This window comes from Vigna unguiculata, chromosome 8, assembly GCF_037176805.1.
Source record: "Vigna unguiculata cultivar grain cowpea cultivar isolate G323 ecotype 2 chromosome 8, ASM3717680v1, whole genome shotgun sequence".
Lineage (NCBI taxonomy): Eukaryota > Viridiplantae > Streptophyta > Magnoliopsida > Fabales > Fabaceae > Vigna > Vigna unguiculata.
In genome coordinates this window covers 36703511-36728331 of record NC_140799.1, presented here as the reverse complement: position 1 = coordinate 36728331, position 24821 = coordinate 36703511, and the positions used below count along the sequence as shown (strand labels likewise).

The 24821-nt window shown below is 27.4% G+C and overlaps 1 protein-coding gene, 1 long non-coding RNA gene and 1 pseudogene across 3 annotated transcripts; 1 reads left to right on the top strand and 2 right to left on the bottom strand.

Moving 5' to 3' along the window:
• Positions 1 to 3510: 3510 nt before the first annotated feature.
• On the bottom strand, positions 3511 to 9304 carry LOC114195502 (cucumisin-like). Its single transcript, XM_028085993.2, has 11 exons — positions 9225 to 9304; positions 7208 to 7344; positions 6942 to 7030; positions 6728 to 6819; positions 6422 to 6656; positions 5818 to 6328; positions 5642 to 5739; positions 4717 to 4938; positions 4519 to 4630; positions 4224 to 4437; positions 3511 to 4086 (listed from the first exon to the last, which is right to left on the bottom strand). Exons 2-11 carry the CDS (start codon positions 7292 to 7294, stop codon positions 3614 to 3616), a joined length of 2133 nt encoding a protein of 710 aa, XP_027941794.2. The 5' UTR covers positions 7295 to 7344; positions 9225 to 9304; the 3' UTR covers positions 3511 to 3613.
• A 3831-nt stretch (positions 9305 to 13135) lies between these two features.
• Positions 13136 to 19675, bottom strand: LOC114193608 (cucumisin-like; annotated as a pseudogene). The gene is made up of 10 exons (XR_014984281.1): positions 19574 to 19675; positions 18939 to 19027; positions 18756 to 18847; positions 18447 to 18678; positions 16067 to 16560; positions 15887 to 15984; positions 14554 to 14784; positions 14333 to 14444; positions 14045 to 14258; positions 13136 to 13774 (listed from the first exon to the last, which is right to left on the bottom strand). The product of XR_014984281.1 is annotated as a cucumisin-like (transcript).
• Positions 19676 to 23571: 3896 nt separating this feature from the next.
• On the top strand, positions 23572 to 24379 carry LOC114193609 (uncharacterized). Its single transcript, XR_014984011.1, has 2 exons — positions 23572 to 23707; positions 23961 to 24379. It is a non-coding gene; the product is annotated as an uncharacterized LOC114193609 (long non-coding RNA).
• The last annotated feature ends 442 nt before the right edge of the window (positions 24380 to 24821 follow it).

The window sequence follows — 24821 nt, the reverse complement described above, 5'->3', positions numbered from 1 at the left end:
TTCATTTTCTCTACTTAAATAATTTTTCCACATTAATTCACTCTATTAAAATTTAATACTATTTAATTAATTTATTATGTGTAACAAAATTCGTAATACAACTCAGATACATTCATAAAATTTTACAAATTTAAATCAAAAACACAAAATCCTTAAGTTTCATAATTTATAATTGTTCTAATATGAGAAAAACTATAATCAGGGTTCATGCTAATTTTATAAAAGAATTCCTAAAATCTTGATTAGAGTTCATACTAATATGGGAAAAACTTAATTTGGGAGAAACATAGTAATAAGAACAGGAGAATCATAAATTTAAGATACATAAATCATAATAAAATACTAATATTGATTTATGAGATATATTATAATAATGTCTCTTTGTTCTTTAATCTCTTTAATCTTTCTTTGTACTCTCATACTTTCTTATATACATAAACAAAATTATATTCCTTTTTATTGACAAACTTCTATCAAATTATTTTTTATTTTATTTTTTAAACAATAAAAAAAACATAAATAAATAATATATAATTTAAATGATAAAAAAACTTTTCAAAACTTAATATATATATATATATATATATAATATAATATAATAATATATAAAATACATATATAAATTATAAATTATATATAAAATATAAAATTAAAAACTTTTGGGGAGCCATGACTCCCCTTAGTCCCAACTATCTTTCGCCAATGTTTGTAAGTAAAATTGGGATTGTTTGAATTAAAGAAAAAAATAATATAATTTGAATGGATATGAGTGTAAAATTTATAAAAATTTAGACATGATGTGATCATAAAAATTTAATAATTTTTTTGTAAGATTAAATTATATAATTACTGTGAGACCCCTTCCTTCTCTTTTAATTTCCTCTCTATTTGAAAGCAGAAGCCACTTCTACCATCAACCTTATCACTCCCACTTCTTCCTTGTGCAGTAGGCATAATTGGGACCAATGCAGAACCCTCCATTCCAGTTGAGCTTCCTCCTCTTCCCCGTAAGTTTAGCTTCAACTTTAAATTACCAGAATTTCACCATTTCCGAGCTAGAATTTCGAGTCTCGCTTGCTTTGTGAATCTGCATTTCCCTTCCTTAGGTTCTAAGCAGTAATGGTGTCCCTTTTTGGAGCTTCTTCTTTGCTAAGCCAGTGATTGCTTAGAGGTAAGGGAAACTAACCTAATTTCTTGAATTTCTGCACAAAACACCTCTCTGATGGTTGTAAATTCTGTAATTGAGTGAAGAATTGTTTTTTTATTTGTTGATGCATGTGTTGATTTGATAATTTCCCTTGATTACTGAATTTGCATGCGAGAACAGGTCAAAAACTCTAATATTTTCGTATGAGTGAAAACACCAAAAACTCATCCTTGTTCCTGCGCGAATTGTTGCCTAGGCGAGCTGGTTTTGCTTGAGCAAGAGACACTCTCGTCTAAGTGAGACGGCTTAGCCTGACCGAGAATTTGCTCAAATTTTTGAGTTGCTCTCTGTTTGGAGCCTCGCTTAGGCAAGAATGACCCGCCTAAGCGAGATAGTCTCTCGCTCGAGACAAAGCTTGAGCGAGAACCACTGCAATTCTCTGTTTAAATAGATAAATTTATATTTTGAATGTCAAAATGTGAAATTAGCCTATGATATGCTTGGATTGTTGTGATTGATAGCATGAGTGGTGAAATTGTAGGAATTTGGATTATGAGGAAATGTGATTGAGCTACAATTTCAAGGAAAATTCCATAGAGTATGTTATAATTAATTCATTTACAATACGAAATTTAAATATTAATTAAATATATATTTAATTATTATAATATCTATATATAATAATTATTATATATTATCGTTATAATATATATTATAATATATACTACTATTATAATATATATATATATATATATATATATATATATATATATAATCGAATTTTAATGGATTAAACACATAGTTATTTAGTAATTTTAACGTAATGATGTGTCTTTTCATTATAATTCTCTTTATTATAGAGACGGTTAAAATTTACAACTCAGATCACAAATCAATGAAATTAAACACGTCGATAATTTTTTTTTTTTGTTTGGGTGAACAACACTTATCTAGAAACAAACACAACAAACACAACACTAATATAATTATAATTTGAAAAATAATTACTTTGTATTGATTATTATTTATAATAGTAAGATATGAGATAAGATCTCATGATAATGTTCTCAAATATTTGTATATTATAAATTTTATTATTGTTAAAAAAATAAATTATTATTATCATATTTATCATAAAACACTAAAACAGTAAATGTTGAAGTAAAAAAAATATAAACAAATAAAAATGTTTATGTGACTAAATATAAATATAAATAAATAAATAAAATTAATGTATTATTAAGTATAAATATAAATATATAAATAAATAAATTAAAATAAATAAAATTTATGTGTAATTGAAAATAAATATAAATAATATTTATACAAATAAATAAAAAATATAAAATTACAAACATATAAAATTTATATAAATATAAATTAAATTAAATACACTTTATCAAATAATTATCTATATTTAAATATCTTTTATATATTTATATCAAAGAAAATTCTCCTGTTTTTTATGTATACATTTTATATTTCAATTTTATACCTGACAATATAATTGTTGTTAATTGACTCTTTTTACAGTAACTGCTATTTTGAAATAAATATTATACTTCCTACTGTTTGTTGGAATTTATTTATTCTTTTCTTAAAAGATTAAATCATTCTAAAGGTTTTATTTTTTTTTGTGAAATTTCAAATAATTTTCTCAATTTTTATTTGACTTAATTGAGTTTTTATTCTTAAAAATTCATTACAATTAGGTCCTTTCTGTTGGTATTACACTAACGATGTTAACTATGTGTTACGTGTTAGCACATGGTTTATTTATTTTTTTTTAAATTTTTTTAGATTTGTTTTTTAAAATAAAAATTGACACGTGTCAATGTGATATTGTGCCACGTGGCATAAACAATATGATGTGACAATGACAGTGCCAACGTTACTATTGGATATGAAAAGTCTCGATGCAATACCTGTATTTATTATTTTGTTTCTAGTCCCAATTTTTTTAAAACTGAATCTATTTCATTCTATATCAAATCTAATTTTTATATAAATTTTACAATGGTATTTTTATTATAATTGATATTTTTAATAAAATTAAGTTTATTTAAATGTATATTTTGCATTAAATTTTATTTAAATATTATTTCAAATATTTGTATATCAATCATTTATAGACAAATGTTAGGATTGGTTTAAAAATAATAATTTTATAAATTGAATTGTAAAATTTTAAATAAATATATTTATTTTAAATTATTATAAAATTGTTTCAGAATTTTATATTTGAATTTATAAAATTTTTATTTAAATTTTCTATATGATCAATGGCCAATTTGAATATGTATGACGTTGTTTTAGTTTAAATTTCGTGATTGTGGACTTTGAATCATGTATAGCTTATCGCCATCTCAATAAACCGTTGTTGGATAGTTTCATTACAGTATTAGGCTGTTAAATTTATGGAACATAAACAACAACGGGACTCCTTGCCTTGAAAGTGCCATCATCTCAAATCAAGGAAAAAGAAACAAAGTCTGCATTAATGCTTCCTTCAATCCTAAGGGTAAAGGAGAGCTTCTGACCCAACGATGAGAAGGTCAAAACATTTGGCACTACTTCCACGTTTAAAGAAGATGGATGTGCAGTTACTGTGGCCTTATATGTGGATGTAGCTGATCCAACATTAGTGACAGTTCTACCAAAAGTGACATTGTTGTGGCTTGAGCGAGGCGTTGATAGAGTAAAAGACGGGAGATTAAGGTCCAAAACCGATCCTTTATTTGCTGATGTACAAGTGCTGTTATCTCCTGTAACTTTTTGCAGCGATGTTGAATTGTAACCTTGTCCACACAGAAAACTAATATAATCATTTTCATCAGCATCATAAACCAGTCCAGGATTTGCCGCCTTCAAAGGATTGATTTGGCCCGCACCGTAAGCAAATTCAGCATCTACATTACGTGCAGGATTTATAGGCGTAGCTGCAAATAATCAACGAATAAATTTGGTATGCAGCCTCATTTAAAACTAATTAATTCTTTCGAAGCCTCATTTTTCCTACATTCTTCAAGGGTTATAGTCTGCAAAGGTTGATAAGTACATTATATTATATAATTACCAGTTGTCATCAACGCGGATTTGATTGCAGCAGGAGACCAGTTGGGATGATTAGATTTGACGTAAGCAGCTGCTCCAGTAACATGAGGGCATGCCATGGAAGTTCCAGATATTATAATGAAATTCGATGCTCTTTTATCTCCTTTAACACCAGAAATTGAAGAAACCGGAGACCATGCAGCCAAAATGTCAACTCCTGGAGCTGCTATATCAGGCTACACCATCAACACAAAACTTAGATTACAAGCAAATATATGCTTGATGTGTTACAATGTATGTAGCATGCATGATTTTACCTTAAGAATGTTTGGAGTGACAATATTTGGACCTCTTGAGGAGAAAGGAGCAACGTAAGGGGCTGATGAATCTTTTTCTTCGTAACTCCTGAATATGGTTGCTGTTGGATTACTACAATAACCGTTGACATGACATGGATGAGTTAATTATAGAGCAGTTATGTATGATCTTTTATGGATTGAAGAAAAGTTTTGTACCTTGTTGACTTTAAATAAGAAGTTACGGAATTCCCATCACTCTCGTTAATGTGAATTGTTGGCAATGTATATACATCTAGTCCAACTAGAGTCAATGTACTACTGAATATAAGACCAGCAGCTCCAGAAGCGAATCCCACATATTGAGGAGGAGTGTAGCCATCACACAAAACAATTTTCCCTTTTACCAGAGCTCCATCCAAAGTATTTTCAAAACAAAACCTAAGCAACGCTAATCTATGTTAGAATGGCGTTTAGAATTGTAATAGAGGGAAAGATACGTAACAAACTACCCAAATAATAACGTTAAATTACTTTTTTAATCCCTTTAATTATTTATAAAATTCTGTTTCCCTCTCTAGATGTCAATTTAATCACTTAATTTTCTAACAAAAATCAAATATTGTCTTCTCCATCCGAACAAAGTTGATTGACCATATAAAGAATGTGCTAAACTATACTTTGCTACTATTCTATACATAGGTGCAATTACAAAAGCACTACAATTTTAATTTAAAGTTTTTTATTCGTTAAAATTATATTCTATGTTGGTGCAATTACAAAAGCACTATCCGTTTTGAATAACTGGGAATTTTTATTTTTTAAATTTAAAACTGATTAAAAAAATAAAATTATATATTTTTCAATAAATTCTTTATTAATAGTATACTTATTAGCACTAATAACTGTAGAAATATGATACAATATATATTATTAAATTCTTACGTTAATCAAACATATTAATATAAATATATTAATAAATATTACAATTTAAATGCCATTATTTTTTAATATTAATAAATTACTACCAAATTAATAAATGCCATTATAAAATATATTAATAAATTTTATAAATAAAGAAAGAAAACAAAAAAGAAATTTAAGCAGATAATTAAAAAAGATATATCAGTAAATGTTGGTGTACCTGGACAAAGAACTACCAAATCGACGAGCTGCTGCATCTCCCGCATAAATTAAAGGGTAACTTTTCTGTGTTGGACTAAACATATTCAATGACACTCCCTGCATATATGTTGAGGGAAATCTTTTATGTTACTCTTTTAATATTTTAAAAAATAAGTAATCTAAAGGGGTAATTACCTGGAAGATTCGGCCATTGCCCAGGTGGAGTTTGGTTAAAAACTTTCTGTCTATAGTGGTGGCAGCCACAGAAATTATCCAGGGAGCAGGATTTGTCATTGTGTAACGGTCGGGACCCCCATTGCCTGCAGCTTTAGAAGTTAATATGCCTCTCTTCATTGCATGGAAGGCTCCTATTGCAAATTCATCTTCAAAATAATCGATGAATCTGGCGACGCTAGGTCCCAATGAAATAGATATAATGTCAACACCATCCATAATGGCTTCATCAAATCCTGCAAGAATATCAGCACCTCTACAACCACTTCTCCAACACACTTTATACACAGCAATGCGTGCTGATGGAACTCCTCCTCTTGCTGTTCCGGACCCAAGCCCAAACATATTTGCATTCTTTACCGAGTTTCCAGCAGCAGTGGATGCAGTGTGAGACCCGTGACCAATCGTATCAATTGTGTCGTCTTGCCCGAATTCACTCCCAAGACCAAAATATTTTGCTCCGATTATTTTGCTGCAAACAATCATCAACCAAGCTTTCATCATCAGTAAATCAATGGTTTAGTTTTATCTTTTAATAAACCAGACATGCTCTTTATGCACTTACTTATTGCAGGTGATGTTCTGGCATGTTCCTTTCCATTTCTGTGGTGGTGGACCAAAACCTCCGTCGGTGAAGCTTGAGGAATTAGGCCAAATTCCAGTATCCAGTACTCCAACAATTACGTTACTTTCTACCTTTGATCTTTGCACATTTTCAGGGAAGCCAATGAAGTCCCAGGACCTTGATGTTTGGATACTGTGGACTCTGTTTGGAATAACAGAAACCACATCATCCATTCCTGCCAAACATTCCGATTTTTCAAAAAATGTATACATCATAATTATAGATTCACAATCATATTAAAATTACCTTTCATTCTTTCTGATTCTTCTTTGGTCAGCCTGGCCACAAATCCATTGAAACTCTTGTAGCTGTGCACCAAAGTGTCTGGTGCAAGTTTTCTGGATGGATATATGCCATTTCGAATTTTAATCATGTTATTTTAGAAGCCAATATAGATATATCATTTTGGATGAATGTTGTAATGAAAATGGGGAACAAGAATTGTGTAATAATATATGACCTGCTGATGACACTTTGAATCATACTAGTATGAAGTGATTCTGTCTGTTCCATGCCCTTCGGATGTTCGCCCATGTACACTATGTAAATCTGTATATCAACAAGATAAATTCAATGGAAAGTGTCATTAGAATTGTTTAAAAAAATCATAAAAAGATAAGAAATAAGAGTAATTTATGGAAATATAGCTTCTGAAGTATTTTACCCACTTAGAAGATATAGCTGAAGTATATGTTTGCAAAAGTATATGCGATATATGTTATTTACCTTTCTATCATCTTTAGAAAATGAGGGAGTAAGTAGCAGAATGCATGTAAGAATTTGTAGGAGATGCCACAACCCTAAAGTCTTCATCTTTAGTAATCTTCACAAAAACGATGAATGTGTATTCAACCTCTTTCAACCTGTGAGTAAATTTAATGTCTTAGCAAATGTGAAATGCCACTAACTTTATTACTATTAAGATACTTCAGTAAGTGTGCATTTGAAACACTGCGGAATGAAAATTGTAAATAGAAGTATGCATAGAGTCATATACATAGCAGATCGGCTGGTGAATGTCTCCAATCTTTCATTTTCTTGAAAATTTGTTCTTTTTTGGGGAATTTTATTCTAACATTTTAAAATATTATAAACTTTGTCGTTAATTAAATGAAATATCAAATGATAATAACGTTTTTCAGTATGGTTTTAAATTATTAATAAATGCACGTATTTAAAATTATTTTTAATACACCGACCAATTTTAACTGTCACATATTAAGTTCAAGTTAGTTATTGTTTACAAAGAAAAGTGTGTCATGAATAAGGTTAAGGTGATGTGTGGCCATGAAGATAGCTTAGAGAGAGAGTGTTGTTTCTATATGGGATGTGACTGAGTATTGAAGAAATCGACTTAAATTCATATTTAATTATTATATCTTTTAATTGAATTCTTAAAAATTCATCAATTTTATAGTATCATAAAAATTTAATTGTCATAAATATAAAACTACAATAAAAGTAAAAGTTATAAATAAAAAAGCAAAACATGGTATTATTAAAGTGTATTCAAAAGTGGAAAAATTCAATGTTTGGTATATATTTAAGACAATAAATTTAATATTAGTGTTGTATAACAAATATAAATCATTAAACCAATATATGAATGCCCAAGTAGAGTAACAGTTATAATGAGTAAGCCACTCTCACAAAAAAATAATTAAAAGTAAACCAATAAAATTAATTAGGGATAATGTTAACGCTTAACGTTACCGAAATTAAGAGAAAGTTATTATATATGACTTGAGATTTTGAGTTTACTAACCCACATAATTCGTAATTTGCGCGATCTGAGATGTGACGGAGCATACTAGCCTATGATGCACAGATACGATACGTGTATCGCATACGACACGTATCTGATATGTCGATATGTTTAATTTTCAATTTTCAAAATAATAAGATACGATACGTGATATATACTTTATGTTATGTATAAATATTGAAAAGTGTACAATAATTCTTACAAACATAATAAATATATGGTTGTTAATGAGTGAATCCAAATTTCCTAATTATAGACGAATTATTTTGGTAGCCAAAACCTAATAGTTAATGTTAGTGACCAATTTAAAAACCAATTCAGAATTGAAACTATTTTAATTATCAATTTAGAGACCAATTATAATTTTTTGGAACTACTTTAGTTGTCAATTTTGTCACTATATAGTGACTAATTATTTTTTGTCACTAAAATAAGTCATTATTCAAAGATTTTATTATAGTGTAGTATGATTTTATAACTTAGATACTTCATTGATAAGTATTGTTGAAGTATCCTAAAGTATTGAACACTTGTCCGACACAGATAGGTGACCCAAGTTGAAGTATCGGTGCATCACAAATGCTAGCCCACTCCTAAAAAATTGATTTTAAATTGAAGGTTAAAACTACTTATATAAAAAATAGTTTATAAATTGAGATTGTTATTTATTTATATATCTTTTTCTACGTTGAGACATATATATTTTGAGTGTGAAATTAAATATATTTATGAATAATTTGATAGCGGATAAAACAATGATCGCAATGAAATAATAAATTTGATTAAGATAAATTCAAATTTATTATGATTCCATTACCGTTTTAAAAAATAAACTTTTAATTTAATTTAATTTTATAAAATTAACTTTTAAAATAAGATTTATATATATCACGAGATCTCTATAAAAATAAAAAATTATTGAAAAAAAAATGTATAGACGAATAAAGTATTAGAAAAAGGAATAGAGAAGGGACGTACTCAGTTCAGTCGACCACACACGTTTATCTGTCCTGTGTAAGAAAGGAATGAGAATACACAGAAACTTTCTCACCTTTTATAGCCACTACATTGGATGAAATCATGGTCCACTCTTCTAACATTTAATTTATAATTAAGGACAAAAATTTAATTTCACAAACTTTTATAAAGAAAAAAACTTTTACATTCTCTAACGTCATTTCTTAATAATATAGTTTGACTTTTAATATAATTATAGTTTCTGAGAAATAATTACTTTGTATTAATTATTATTTTTTATAATAGTAAGATATGAGATAACATTCAATCATAATGTTATAAATTTCATTATTCTTTAAGAAAATTAAATTATTATTGTCATATTTATCATAAAAACTAAAACAGTAAATATTAAAATAGAAAATATAAACAAATAAAAAAAATTATATATGACTAAATATAAATATAAATAAATAAAGTAATGTAAATAAAGTAATATAAATAAATAAAATTAATGTGTAATTAAAAATAAATATAAATAATATTAATATAAATAAATAAATAAATAAAAATTTGGAACATCTCAAATGTATATAAATATAAATTAAATTAAATTAAATACACTTATCAAATACTTATAATTATAAAATAAATAAAATATTAAATGTAATACCGAATGCTTTCCTCTACCCTTCCCATTATCTAATAACTCAGAGACAGAAAACTACCCTTCTTGTTTGAAAAACAATTACTTCTTTTATTATTTGTTAAGTATTCGTGAGTAAAATATCTACAAGTTTTTTTAATATATGTGAGTAAACTATACATACATGTTGGTATTTTTATATTTTATTTTTAAAATTTTAAATAAAATTATTTAAAAAATATAAATTTAATTTAAAAATAATTTTCAAATACAATTTAAATTAAATCATTCAATAAAATATTTTCAAATAAAATTAATATTTTTAAAAATTAAATTTTAATGAGTTGTGTGAAAATATAAATTTTATAAAAGTAATATTTTATATAATAACTTCAATATCATAAATATAAATAAAAAAATATAAATATTTAAAGTTAAATTTCAAATATATTTTTATGATTATTATCTTTTTAACGAATAATTTTATTTTAAATATTTTTTTTTCAAAAATAGTTGAAATAATTGTCTCTCTTATTCACAAATATCCATTACAATTATCATCAATGATACCTTAATGTGATCGGGTACGGTATTCTTTTATATATAAAACTGTAAGCATTAATGAATTGAAATAAAATTTCTAACTTTTGTTTACTTTTCAATTGTTTTATATTTTATTTTCTTAAAGTCATAAAGGCTTAAATACTTTTTTAATCCTCATTTTTGCAGTGTTTGTTGCAGATGATCGTCATTTTGACAGAATGTTTAAAATAGTCCTCATTTTCGCAATTCGTGTTTTATTTGGTCATTTTCTGTGACATCGTTTAAATCATTAACAGAACATTGTTCAGGTGGCACAGTTTGTATTAGGGTGTGTTACGTGCCACCTGTATAATGCTCCGTTAATGTTTTAAACAGCGTCACAGAAAATGACCAAATAAAACACGAATTGCAGAAATGAGAATCATTTTAAACATTCCGTAAAAATGAGGACCATTTTAAACATTCTGTCAAAATAAGGACCATTAGCAACAAACACTACAAAAATGAGGATCAAAAAAGTATTTAAGCCAAGTCATAAATTATTGGAAGAGATAATAAAAATAAATCGAAAAAATTTAAATATTTAAAGATTCAAGCACAAAAGTTTAATACAGACTGATTGAAAGTTTTTAAATTTGTTAAAAATTTAATACATAATTAAGCTAATAATTAATTACAATATTTAATTTATACTGTCAGTCTTAACCTAGTATTAGGTGACATAATAACTTAAAACATAACACAGGTTGGTTAATATTTAATTTAACTTAAACATAATTAATTAATATTTATACTAACGGCATGTTCTTTTGAGGGAGTTGCACTGTTTCAGTGAATTTGGGAGCGCGGAATTGTTTTTCAAATGTGTTCGATTTCAGTGATTTGAAGCGATATGGGAACGCATATTTGAGGGATGGATGTATTATTTCATCCACGATAGAAAGGAGAGATAAACGAATATAATGAGAGTCTTTACCAAATTGCCCTTGCATGACACCGGTGTTGTGTTGTGTTGTGTAAGATAGAGGGGATGGCATCGGTTACGTAACTAGTGCCTTGTCTTCAAAGGAGTGACACCGGTTACCACACCGGTGTCATGGTTCTTTTTTTTTTTTCATTCAGTTGCATGTGTGTTTTTCATTCAATTTTTTTTATCAGTTTTCAAAAAAATTAATTTATTTTTTACGACTAAAAATTACTAATTTAAAAATTATTTCAAGAACATCAATTCAAAAATTCATCTCTTTTTACACAAGGTATTGTTGAAACTTCATAAATATATATTTTAACAATTAATTTTATTTATCACATCAATCAAATCTTTCACTAACTTTCATAAAAATTATCTCCAAATCCACTCACTTTACCCTCTAAATCCACTAAAAAAAAAAAATACAAATATCCATCTACCCAAATCAACACAAATACATCTTCACACTTTTCCCCATATCCATCATTACAAAGGAACACACCCTAAGTTAAAACACAACTTAGTATAGGTTTTTTGTCATTTCAGTCTGTGTTTGGCAACTTTATTTTGATATTTTATTGTATGTTGAGTAGGATGTTAACGAGGTGGGTAGAGTACAGGTAGTAGCTCTTTCGTACCTTACCCACTAGATAAATATATGGTTCGTACTTGTATCCATATTTGTCGGGTATCCGTTATGCGAGTACCCGCCTATTTTTTCATATCCGCGGGTATCTACGGGTACCCACGGATATTTACAAAATTATTTAAAAAACATATCTTTAATCATAAATTCAAATAAAATAAAATATATCACTGTCATCAATTTTAAATAAATTTTAAATAAACTGAAGTTCATACAAGTTCAAATAATTATAAAAGTAGATATTAAATGACGTTCAACACAATGAAAATTCTTTAATTAGTGTTTGGATCAACAAACCCACTTTCTCCGATTGATTCATGAAAAATAAACAAAATAAACAAATAATAAACCTCAACTACCATGTGCCAAGTATTCTTATTTTGTTAAATTCATTCTTTAACAACAAGCATACCATAAACGTCACTGTCTATATATGATTTGCTGTATATGTCCAATTTCAAAGAAAGGAAAGAGAAGAATGTCAAGGGTGTACCTGGAAGAAGACAACGTACCAATACCAATACTTGAAGCTAGAAAAATGAAGACAAAAGACAAAACTATATATAATTAAAGTTTAATGGGTACGGGTATCCACGGGTACGGATACCCGTATCCACGGGTAGCGGGTATCCTGTTTAATATCCGTTTCCTACCCGTTACGGATTTTATCTAGAGATACCCGCGAGTATGGATTTCTTTGACATCCCTAATGTTGAGTAACAACCACCTCCCATACTTATAAATTTGATGGTGAAAAAAAAATTGGAAGAAATTATTACCAATTTTTTTGCAAAATATTTTGTATAAAACACTTTTCGCAACAAATTTTGTACAAAATTCTTGCAAATTTTATAATTTTGAAAGAAATAATTATCCACGAAAAAATTAACTGTCAATTAAGATTCTTAGAAAAAATAGCAGAAAAAATCTTTTGTTATAATTTTTTTTAACATATTTAAAAAAAATGTCATGAAAAATGAGAATTTCTGGTGAAAGTTTATCTCATCTCAAAAAGCAATGATAATGAATGTATGCATACAGTATAATAATGACATATAAATTACTTAGAAGGACTAGTAGAAAGCACTTCAGCTAAAAGAAACTATTATCTTGATTTTAGTCCTGGCTTACATAGCACTTTATCATAATTTCTGTGGCCTCACAAAAAAACAAACAAGTTACAAAATCATTTCCATTCAAGTTGTTTTTTTGTTGCACAAACAAGTGCTGGCAGCAGAAAATTTATTAAACATAAACAACAACAGGGCTCCTTGCCTTAAAAGTGCCATCGTCCCAAATCAAAGAAAAAGAAACCAAGTCTGCATTAATGCTTCCTTCAATATTAAGGGTAAAAGACAGCCTCTGACCCAACGATGAGAAGGCCAAAACATTTGGCACTACTTGGACGTTCAAAGAAGATGGATGTGCACTTATTGTGGCCTTATATTTGGATGTACCTGATCCAACATTGGTAACAGTTCTACTAAAAGTGACATTTTTGTGGCTTGAGCGAGGGGTTGATAGAGCAAAAGATGGGAGATTGAGGTCCAAAACAGATCCTTCATTTGCTGATGTGCAAGTGCTGTTATCTCCTGTAATTATTTGCAGCGCGGGTGAACTTAAACCTTGTCCACACAGAAAACGAATATAATCATTTTCACCGATATCATAAACTAGCCCAGGATTTACTGCCTTCAAAGGATTGATTTGCCCCGCACCGTAAGCAAATTCAGCCTCGACATTGCGTGCAGGATTCATAGGGGTAGCTGCAAAATAATCAACGAACAAATTTGGTCCTTAGCATGTATACTTGGCCATTAAGTTGTACCACAAAATAATTGACGTTAATTGTCTAGTTTTTCCCGACACAGTGTTTAAGGTGGTATAGGGCATATGGTTTTAGGTTATCATACTTTACTTTCTCTTCATGTTTATATATTTAAAATCAATTAATTGTTTCGCAGCCTCATTTTTCCTGCATTTTTCAAGGATTATAGTATGCAAAGGTTGATAAGTACATTATATTACATAATTACCAGTTGTCATCAACGCGGATTTTATTGCAGCAGGAGACCAGTGGGGATGAAAAGATTTGACGTAAGCAGCTGCTGCAGTAACATGAGGGCATGCCATTGAAGTTCCAGATACTATATTAAAATTCGATACTCTTTTATCTCCTTCAACACCAGAAATAGGAGAAATCGGAGACCATGCAGCCAGAATTTCAACTCCTGGGGCTGCTATATCAGGCTACACCATCAACACAAAACTTAGATACAAGCAAATATATGCATGATGTTACAATGTAGCATGCATGATGTTACCTTAAGAATGTCTGGAGTGATCATATTTGGACCTCTTGATGAGAAAGGGGCAATTGAAGGGGCTGATGAATCGTTCCGTTCGTAACTCTTGAGTATGGTAGCTACTGGATTACTACAATAATCGGTGACATGACATATAAATGAGATAATTGAAGTTTAATTGAAGAAAATTACACAGCACTTATGTATGATGTTTCATAGATCGAAGAAAAGTTGTGTACCGTGTTGAGTTTAAATAAGAAAATACGGAATTTCCATCACTTGCGCTTATCTGAATTGCTGGCAATGCATAAAGATCTGGCACAGCTAAAGGCGATGTAGTTCTGAATATAACACCAGCAGCCCCGGAAGCAAATCCCACTTTGGCCGGATAAGTATATATGTCGTCATAATCACACAAAACAATTTTTCCTCTCACCAAAGCTCCATTCAAAGAATCGTCAAGGCAAGACCTAAGCAATGCTAATGTTAGAATGGAATTTTGAATTGTAATACAAGGAAAGTTTAGTAACAAACTATAGGTTAAATTACCTTTTTAATTCCTTTCAATATTTATAAAATTCAATTTCCCTCTCTAGATGTTCAATTCATCACTTAATTTTCTCGAAAATCCAAATATTGTCTTCTCCGTCTAGGTAAAGTTGATTGACCGGATAAAGAACGTGCTAAACTATACTTTGTGGCTTCTAAAATATATATGATGCAGTTGCAAAAGGACTACAATAATTAAATAATATTTTATTTCTTAAAAATATTTTTTATGTTTCGAAATTAACTACATCTAGTGCGGTTCAGAAACTATCTCTCTAATAACTTGGATTTTTTTTTTTAATTTTAAAACTTTTTAAAACAAAAAAGTTATGTATTTTTTAATAAATTCTTTATTTATTTATTAGCACTAATAACAGTAAAAATATGCTACAAATACAGATTCTTAAATTATTATGTTAATGAAAAACGTAATAATATAATTATACTAATAGTTATTTAAATGCAATTAATTTTTAATATTAATCAAATGTAATATACTAATATCATATACAAAATGACACTGAATAATTTAGAGACTAATTTATAAATAAAAATTATTTTAGTTACCAAATTTTGATAATCACTTATAATTTTTTAAAATTATTTTATTTACTAATAATTTTAAATGTATGAATTGATATCTAAATCGATGATTATAATAACTAATTATCTTTTGTGATTAAAATTAACAATTATTTTAAAAGAAGTTAAATGAATTTATTATAGTGGCGGTTTTTAAATGTATTATTTTACTTTTTTTAGAATAAATTATAATATTATTATAGTGATTTTTAAATCTCTGACTAATTTGTAAATTAAAATTTGAAATCGTTACAAAGTGTTAATCAATTAATTCAAAATTACTTAACCGTCAACTTGATTAGATCAGCATTGAAATTTGAGAAAAATTTAGACATCAAATTGAACCCTTTAGAATGGAGGAACAATATCAATTTTTTCTTTTGTAAATAAAGAAAAAGAATCTAACCAGATAATTGAAGAAATATTGGTAAATGTTGTTACCTGGACAATGAACTATTAAATCCAGCAGCTGGTGCATCTCCACCATAAATTAAAGGGTAACTTTTCTTTGTTGGACTAAATGTATTCACTGAAATTCCCTGCATTTCGTTGAGGGAAATCTTTTATATCACTTTTTAAATATTTAAAAAAATAAGCAAAAAAATTTAAAGGGATAATAACCTGGAAGATTCGGCCATTGCCGAGTTGGAGATTGGTGAAAAACTTTCTGTCCATAGTGGAAGCAGCCACAGAAATGAACCAGGGTGCAGAATTTGAGATTGTGTAATGGCTTGGACCCGAATTCCCAGCAGATTTAGAAGTTAATATGCCTTTTTTCATTGCATGGAAAGCTCCAATTGCAGTTGGATCTTCAAAATATTCAATGCGCATGAAGTTTTTAGGTCCCAATGAAACAGATATAATGTCGACACCATCGATAATGGCTGCATCAAATCCTGCAAGAATGTCAACAGTTTCACACAGCAATGCGTGCCGATGGAACTCCTCCTCTTGCTGTTCCTGAGGCAAGCCCAAACAAATTTGCATTGCTAACATGGTTTCCAGCAGCAATGGATGCACAGTGAGACCCGTGACCACTCGTATCAGCTGGAGATACCATGTCCTCATCGGCGAACACACCACTAAGGCGAAAATATTTTGCTCCAATTATTTTGCTATAAACAAAATCATGAAACAAGATGAGTAAATCAATGCTTAGTTTTATCTTTTAATAATTATTATTTTCAATAGAAAAATTATTACTTGAATTTATGTGTATTTTGGAACATCAAGGACAACCCAAATCTTCTCAAATCTATTTTATTTAATATTTATATATATATATATATATATATATATTTATTTGATTATATCATAAAATACCAATAAATAGAAATCGCCAAATCTTTTCAAATTAAGCCAAATTTTCTCAAATCTATTTTAAGTATCCACATATCATAGAGATATTAGATTTATTTATTAGATATTTTATGGAGATTACATTACCAAAAGGAAGATTTTGAAAAAAAATGAAGAAAATATAAAGAGCTTATGAGAATACATTCGGAAAACCCTTTGGGGACCAATTTTTGCCGGCCCTCGATGTACACCCTCTTATTCCATGTTTTCCCCTCTATTTTATTTTATTTTTATGTTATTTTTAAGCTGGTGCAATGTTAAGTTTTTTTGAGATGATTCTATTGTAATTTTCTAATTAAATTTTAAGGTTAAATTTTTTTTTTTGTGATTTATTATCATAATATGTGTCTTTATCTCTTAAATCAAATAAAGATAATGAATATTAGATTTTAACAAGTTAGAACGATACTAAATTTACATAATTTGATTAAAGTTGAAAAATGTGATTGAATGATATTTTATCAATAATTATTAAGTTACTTTAATTAAAGATAAAGACTTTAATCAGAATTAATCAATAAATTATTTAATAAAAGACTTTAATTAGAAGACTTTATTTAATCCTATTCTACTTCATTAACTATTTTTCTATTTAAACTTTTATTTATTTATTTTTATTTTTATTTTATTTCTATAACCCTTTTAATATAGATTTTATAAGAATTATTTTGTTAAAAATGAATTCCAAACTCTTTTAGAGACAAAGACAACCTTGGGTTATATATTTATCCTTACTAATATTTTAACTACTATTTAACTCTTGGAGTTGCTATAATTTAATATAAATTAATTTGATTATTTCAACGACAACGTTGTTATCTGTAGAAAAAATTATTATTTGTAAGGAGAAAATCTTTGTTTGGTTGACAATTGTCCTAATTAATTGGTTGGAAAGATTTATTAGGTAGATCAACTATTTATTAGGCACACAATAAGAAAAAGAAAATTGGATTCTCTACTTTGTGTTTTTTTTTCTTTCAAAATACATTAATAATGAACATTGACTTTGACATTTTAAAATATGTTAAAAAGATTTTTAAAGTACCACAATATATTTTTAATGTTCAGTAAAGGACGATATAAAAAATAACAATAAAGATTTTAGAGTCCAAAATAAAGAAAATTATATATTTTTTATGGGATATATATTATGCAACTTAAAAGAATACAACCCTGTGCACCAGAATTTTCAGAAGGAGATAGAAAGACAAAAACTTTGAGTGTCTATGGTGTGGTGTGAAAAGAAAATTAGCCATCAAAAGAGTGTGAAAGAAAAAAGAAGGAAAGAAGACTCGGTGTATATATTGCATATCTATGTAAAAAAGTTAGCTTTGAGAGAGGTTACACCAATTACCTCATATATTTGGTTGCCTTTGTTATTTGGCCAAGCTAGGGTTTTTTGTGCTCTTATACACCTTTTTGGTGAAGAAATTTTTTTTTGATTCGTCCTTGAAAGCTCCAAGGCATTAAAAGTTTTGTATCGAAGTTTTTCTACATTAAAAAGTTTGATATTTGCTGATTTCTTTTCTTTTTTCATTTTTGTGAATTTTATTTTTTTACATATTATTTATTAAAAAAAATTAATTTAGATTTTTCTTACATGTATTAATTTTGTTATCTTTCCAACACAAACATTACTTACTTATTGCAAGTGAAGTTGTGGCATGTTCCCTTCCATTTCTGCGGTGGTGGACCAAAGCGTCCGGTAAAGCTTGAGGAATTAAGCGAAATTCCACTGTCGATTACTCCAACGATTACGTTATTTTCTTCCTTTGATCTTTGCACATTTTCAGGGAAGCCAAGGAAGTTCCAGGACCTTGATGTTTGGGTACTGTGGACTCTGTTTGGAATAACAGAAACCACACCATCCATTCCTGCCAAACATTCCAATTCTAATTTTTCACAAAATGTATACATCATAATAATAGATTTATAATCATATTAAAATTACCTTTCATTCTTTCTGATTCTTCTTTGGTCAGCCTGGCCACAAATCCATTGAAACTCTTGTAGCTGTGCACCAAAGTATCTTGTGCAAATGTGCTACATGGATACCATTTTCAATTTTAATCAAACTTATTTTAGAAGCGAATAATGAAAACTGGGGATCAAGAACTGTGTTATAATATGTGACCTGCTGATGACACTTTGAACAATATTAGTGTGAAGTGATTCTGTGAATTCCATGCCCTTCGGATATTCGCCCATGTACACTATGTAAATCTGTATTAGATCAGAGTATCAACAAGATAAATTAAAATAAAATAAAGAAGAAATTTTAAATGATAGTCCTACTAGGTTTCATGTGAATGCTTAAATATTATGTTCAACCTTGGATAAAATCTTTTTCAGGTAAATTTGTTCATTTTGGAAATATTCCAAACTCTTCTTAACTTTAAAGCAATCCAATATTTGTTTTTTTTAAAATTTGTATATCATTAAAATTATTTAAAAAAAGGCATAAAAAGATGAGAACGTAAGAGTAATTTATGGAAAGATATAGATTTTGAAGAAGGAATAAGGAATGTGAAAATGAGTTGAGAAAAAAATCAAAAGTGAAGTATTACTATCAAAAGATATTCCGTAAGTATATGTTAGAAAAAGTATATCAGATATATATATATTATTTGGAAAAAATTATGTGACACATAATGTTATTTAACACAATTTAACAATTTTTATAAACAAGACAGAATGATGATAAAAGATAATTTATAATCGATGTAAAAGAATTTTAATATTAAAGTACCGTTTGTCCATATTATTTACCTTTCTATCATCTTTAGAAAATGACGGAGTGAATAACAGAATGCATGCAAGAATTTGGAGCAGACGCAACAACCCTAAACTCTTCATCTTTAGTAATCTTCACAAAACATTGAATGTGTTTTGAAGCTCTTTTAACCTGTGAGTTTAGTAAATGTGAAATGCCATTAACTTTATCACTAATAGCACACCACAGTAAGTGTACATTTGAAACACATAGCAGAATGGAAATTGTAAATAGAAAGTATACACTTATACGTACCAAATTATTGGGAATGAAAACAGAAACAGTGATCTTAAAAAAAGTGAAGACAAAAACATATTTAAATTATTAATAAATATGCACATATTTAAAATTATTTGTAATACAATGACCAATTTTAACTGTCACATATTCAGTTTTTTTTTTTTTTGTAATTAAGTTTAGATGTGACTTAAACTATATTTCATTATTGTCTCTTAATTGAACTTCTTAAAAAACCATTAATTTTATTATAATTAGGTATCAAAAGATTTAATTATAGTAAATATAAAACAACAATGAAAATAAAAATTATAAAGAAAAGCAAAACGTGGGTATTATTAAGGTGTATTGAATACTTAATGCTAAAGTAGAAAAAACCAATATTTGGTATATAAGACAATAAATTTAATATTAGTGTTGTATAACAAATATAAATAAATAGGAATACGCAAGTAGGGTAACAGTTATATTACGAGTGAACCACTCTCACAAAAATATAATTAAAATTAAATCAATAAAATTAATTTGGGATAATGTTAACGCTTAACGTTTACCAAAAGCCGAAAGTAAGAGAAAGCTTAGATATTATTTGATTCATTTTGAAAAAAAAAAATGAAATTCAAATTTTTAATAAAAAAATGTCTGCAATATGATGAGATTTTGTTATTAGATGAAAAGTAACGGAATCAAAATTACATTTTTATGCGATTATTTTTAAAATTGAAATAATCTTATTGTGTACTGTTGAACAATTATTTAACTTGAAGAATTAATTAGAAATGAATTTAAACTAAAATATTTTCTATTAATTGTGGAGAAATATTATATAATTATAATTACAACTTCATAGTAAAATAATTATGCTTAAAGGTTAAATAACTTTGTATTAAATAATTAAAATACTGAATAAAGAATAAGTATATATATATATATATATATATATATATATATATATATATATATATATATATATATAACATTATACATTTTACAGTTTTAAGCCATTTTTCAAGTCAAACCACTGACTGAACCAGATTGCATGGTTTGAAAAAAAAAAATCTAATACAATTTGATAAAGTTTGGTTTGTGATGGTTTCTTATTCAGTGGACTTTCAATTTTAAATTGAGGTAGCTAGAATTTTAACAACCTTGTAATCTTATGTATGAAAGAATAAAAACAGAGCATTCTTATAAATATACAACCAAAAGAAGGAAGCAATAGAAAATTATTGGGAGAAAAAAAAGAGTATAAATGAATAACGTATTAGAAAGAGGAATAGAGGACATACTCAGTTCAGTCGACCACACATGTTTATCTGCGTTGAGTAAGAAAGGATGAGAATACACAGAAACTTTCTCACCTTTTATAGACATGCCACCATGGTCCACTCTTTTCACATTTGATTTATAGATAAGGACAAAAAATTAATTTCATAAACTTTTAAAGAAAAAACGTTTACATTCTCTAACGTCAATTTATAGTTTGACTTTTAATATAATTATAATTTGAAAAATAATTATTTTGTACTAATTACTATTTTTATAAAAACAAGATATGAGATAAATGTAACGATCCAATTTTTTAAGCACATCGGAATAGATACTAAAATGTATGTCCTATATGGTCCTCCTTATAAGAGTTTCCAAAATAAAGTAGTTCTAAAGCCTATACTATATAACACATAGACCATTTTTTTTCAGTTCAAAAACGTCATGATTTGAGTGTTGGATCGTTGGATTGAATACTTAACACTAGGTTAAAAATTATTGTTCTTATCAATGTGCAATTTTTTTTTGCGTAAGAATCTATCAACTTAAGCATTATGATTTAATTGTGACTCGATCCATTTAATTTCTATCACAAAATAATTGATATCACCTACAACATTTAGTAAATCCTGGGATGTCTGCCAAAATTTAGAAATAAATCTAGAACTTCGATTGTAATCCCATTTTATATTAGATTTGAACTGATTTATGTCAACATTTGATGTAATCTTTTTATTATATGCAAGAATTATTACCTACAAGATTTTGATTGAAAATAACACTTAATTTAAATCTTGAGAAGCCGAAAAGTGTCCTTATGAAATAGTATAACAAAAATAATTGTTGAAAATTTCAATATTTAATTAATTTAAATGTGAAGAAGTTGATTTTATTTAAATATTTATTGATTAGTTTTAAAAACGTTCTTAATATTTTTAATAAATTTTATAATATAATAATATAATACATGAATATAATATGTATATCAGATACAACACATTATATATGTATATTACAAAATATATCTAATTTTTTTAAAACATGATAAATATATAATTACTATTATGTGTGAATTCAAACTAAAATTATCTTTATTAAACCTTCTTAAAATAAATAATTATATATTATTATTATAATAAAAGTATTATTATTTTATAAATTATATATTTTATTAATAAATATTAATAAATATTAATAAAATATTTAAACTATCAAACACGAATATAGTTTGGGACACGATTCTTGATCTAGATAGAAATATGAGTACTTTTAACTTTTTGATGTTTGTTGATTATTGAATGGTAGAAAAAAAGTAAAGAAAGATAAAAGTTTAAATTAGTTGTGCAGTATAGAAGAGAAGAAACAGTGAAAATATTTTCATAAAAAACTTGAAACGCTGTACTGTTTTTTCTTTTCTTATTTTTCTTTGATCAAATTCTCTCTCTTTCTTTTTTTCATTATTATTCGTACACATTTGCTTTAGTTCTTCTTAGCAAAGAACCGTATAAAAGATTTTTTTACGCTTCCCGTATATTAGTGAAACTAGTCTTTGGCAGACTCGAGTGACCCATAGGTTTTTTCCATAAATTTTATAATCTATATCGATATATAAAAGAAAAGAAGATTCCCTTTTTTATTCACATTTTAAAATATTAATTTTACCTTTTAAATATAATAATTTATTAAATTTTTAAAAATTGACCATTATTTTTACAATATTTTTATAAATTCAGCTATTTCTTCTTTTTTTCTTTTTTTTTATTTATCAATGATTATTTTTTCATCTGTTCTAATATATTTCACTTTATTTTTAATAAATATAATTTTAGTTTATATAACAACTTAATAATATTACAATATTATCACTTACTAATATAATATCACGCACATTTAAAAAAATATATACACACAGTCGCTAGTGTATAAATAATTAATAACTTCATATACTACATTTCGAATTATAATGATATTAATAAAAATAATTAATGTAATAAATAATTAAAAATACATATTTATTAATTTGAATTATCATTAAATATTTGTTCAAAATAATTTGACATTGTGTTAAGTTTGAAACACCTTAAAGAAATACATTACATGTGAAAAAATAATTATTATACATTAGTTGTAATAAATAATAAATAACTCAACACTTTTAATAATACATAACTCAACTTACTAAATAAATTCAATAGTTAAAAATAATATATAGAAATTATTCTAATAAGTTGAAACTTCTAAATATTTGATTCAAACTTATCATTGGAAGACTACGACTGAAAATAATTATGAATAATTTACTACAGAAATCATTTGTGTTGGTTTATTTTAACCGCAACAATTACTTATGTATTATTTTAATATTTTTAACTTTTTATAATTAGAATGTCTGATAATAGTTTTTTTGGACTTTATCTTTTCCTATTTGATTTATCAAATAAAAAATATGATTTCTTCATATTAAATTATTTCCTTTCGTTCTCTCTTCTTCTTCAAGCTCTTACGTGCTCTACTCGATTGGGATGGAATGGCGAAACTTCTCGTCTCTGATAAGGCTCGTCGGGAGTTCTCGAATCTACGTCACGCTTTTGACGAGGTTTATTTTTAAATACCGACGAAGTTCAGTTAGTTCGCCTCTCTCTCGCTCTCTTTACATTATTCTCTCTTTACATTATGCACTGGATTTAAGATCTGGATTTAGGATGCGAATTTCTGTTTAACTCTGAGATGTTAGATCGAATGGATAATTAAGGCTAAGAATAATTGATTTGCCACAATTCTATTTCATTTTGCCTTCTGTCTTCAATATAAACGTTTTTTTAACCTAATAAACTAATCAAAATACAAATATACTGAACGAGAATTTGCTATTTGAAGTTATCATTTGATAAACGTTGCGGTTCGTGCTGATGAGATGTCGATGGATTGAGTCAGCGGTGGGCGGAACACTATTATTGAGGCGAAAAGGGTCATTGCAGCGAAGGAGTGTGCTTATAAACAATTGCTTCTTCCAATGATTCTTCTTAAAAAGAAGGTAATTTTCTAATCATTGCTGCTGAACTATTTTCGATTAAGTATTTTGGATTGTAATTTCTAATTCGATTGATTTGCCATTGGTGGTTTATAGAAGAATCATTGAATTCTAAATTCTAGGAGAATTCTCCTGAATTTATCCGTAAGAGATTGTTTGATAGCTATCTCATTTTCTCCACTGGGATCCACTTGGATCCTTTGTAGCAATGATCTCAACCACTGGTTTTAATCTAGGGTTTATCAAAATTTAGAGCGCAAATAAATTGATTATATAAATAAGTATGAAAGGTTAACATATTGTAAAAAATGGATATCACGATCTTGGGATGCCCTGTTATTGAAATGCAAAGTTAGTTCATGTGAGTTCTTATTTGGTTATTGATAAAAAAAAACCTAGTCCTTTGAATAAATCATCTAAGTTAGCTTGCACAGAAAGAATAAATTGACCATTAAAATGTAAAAAACATGTTGCCGCAGTACTCTTGTTTTAGGATGAACGAAACTCTTCAACCCGATCTTTATCCTTTAGAACTGATATTTGGTGATTACCACATTGGCCGTTATCTCATTAATAATCAAGTATTATGGATATCTACAATATAGTGACATTTATGTTACCTAAGAAGGAGAAACCATTATCTCATTTCAAAAAGCAATGATAATGAATGTATGCATACATTATAATAGTGACATACAAATTACTCA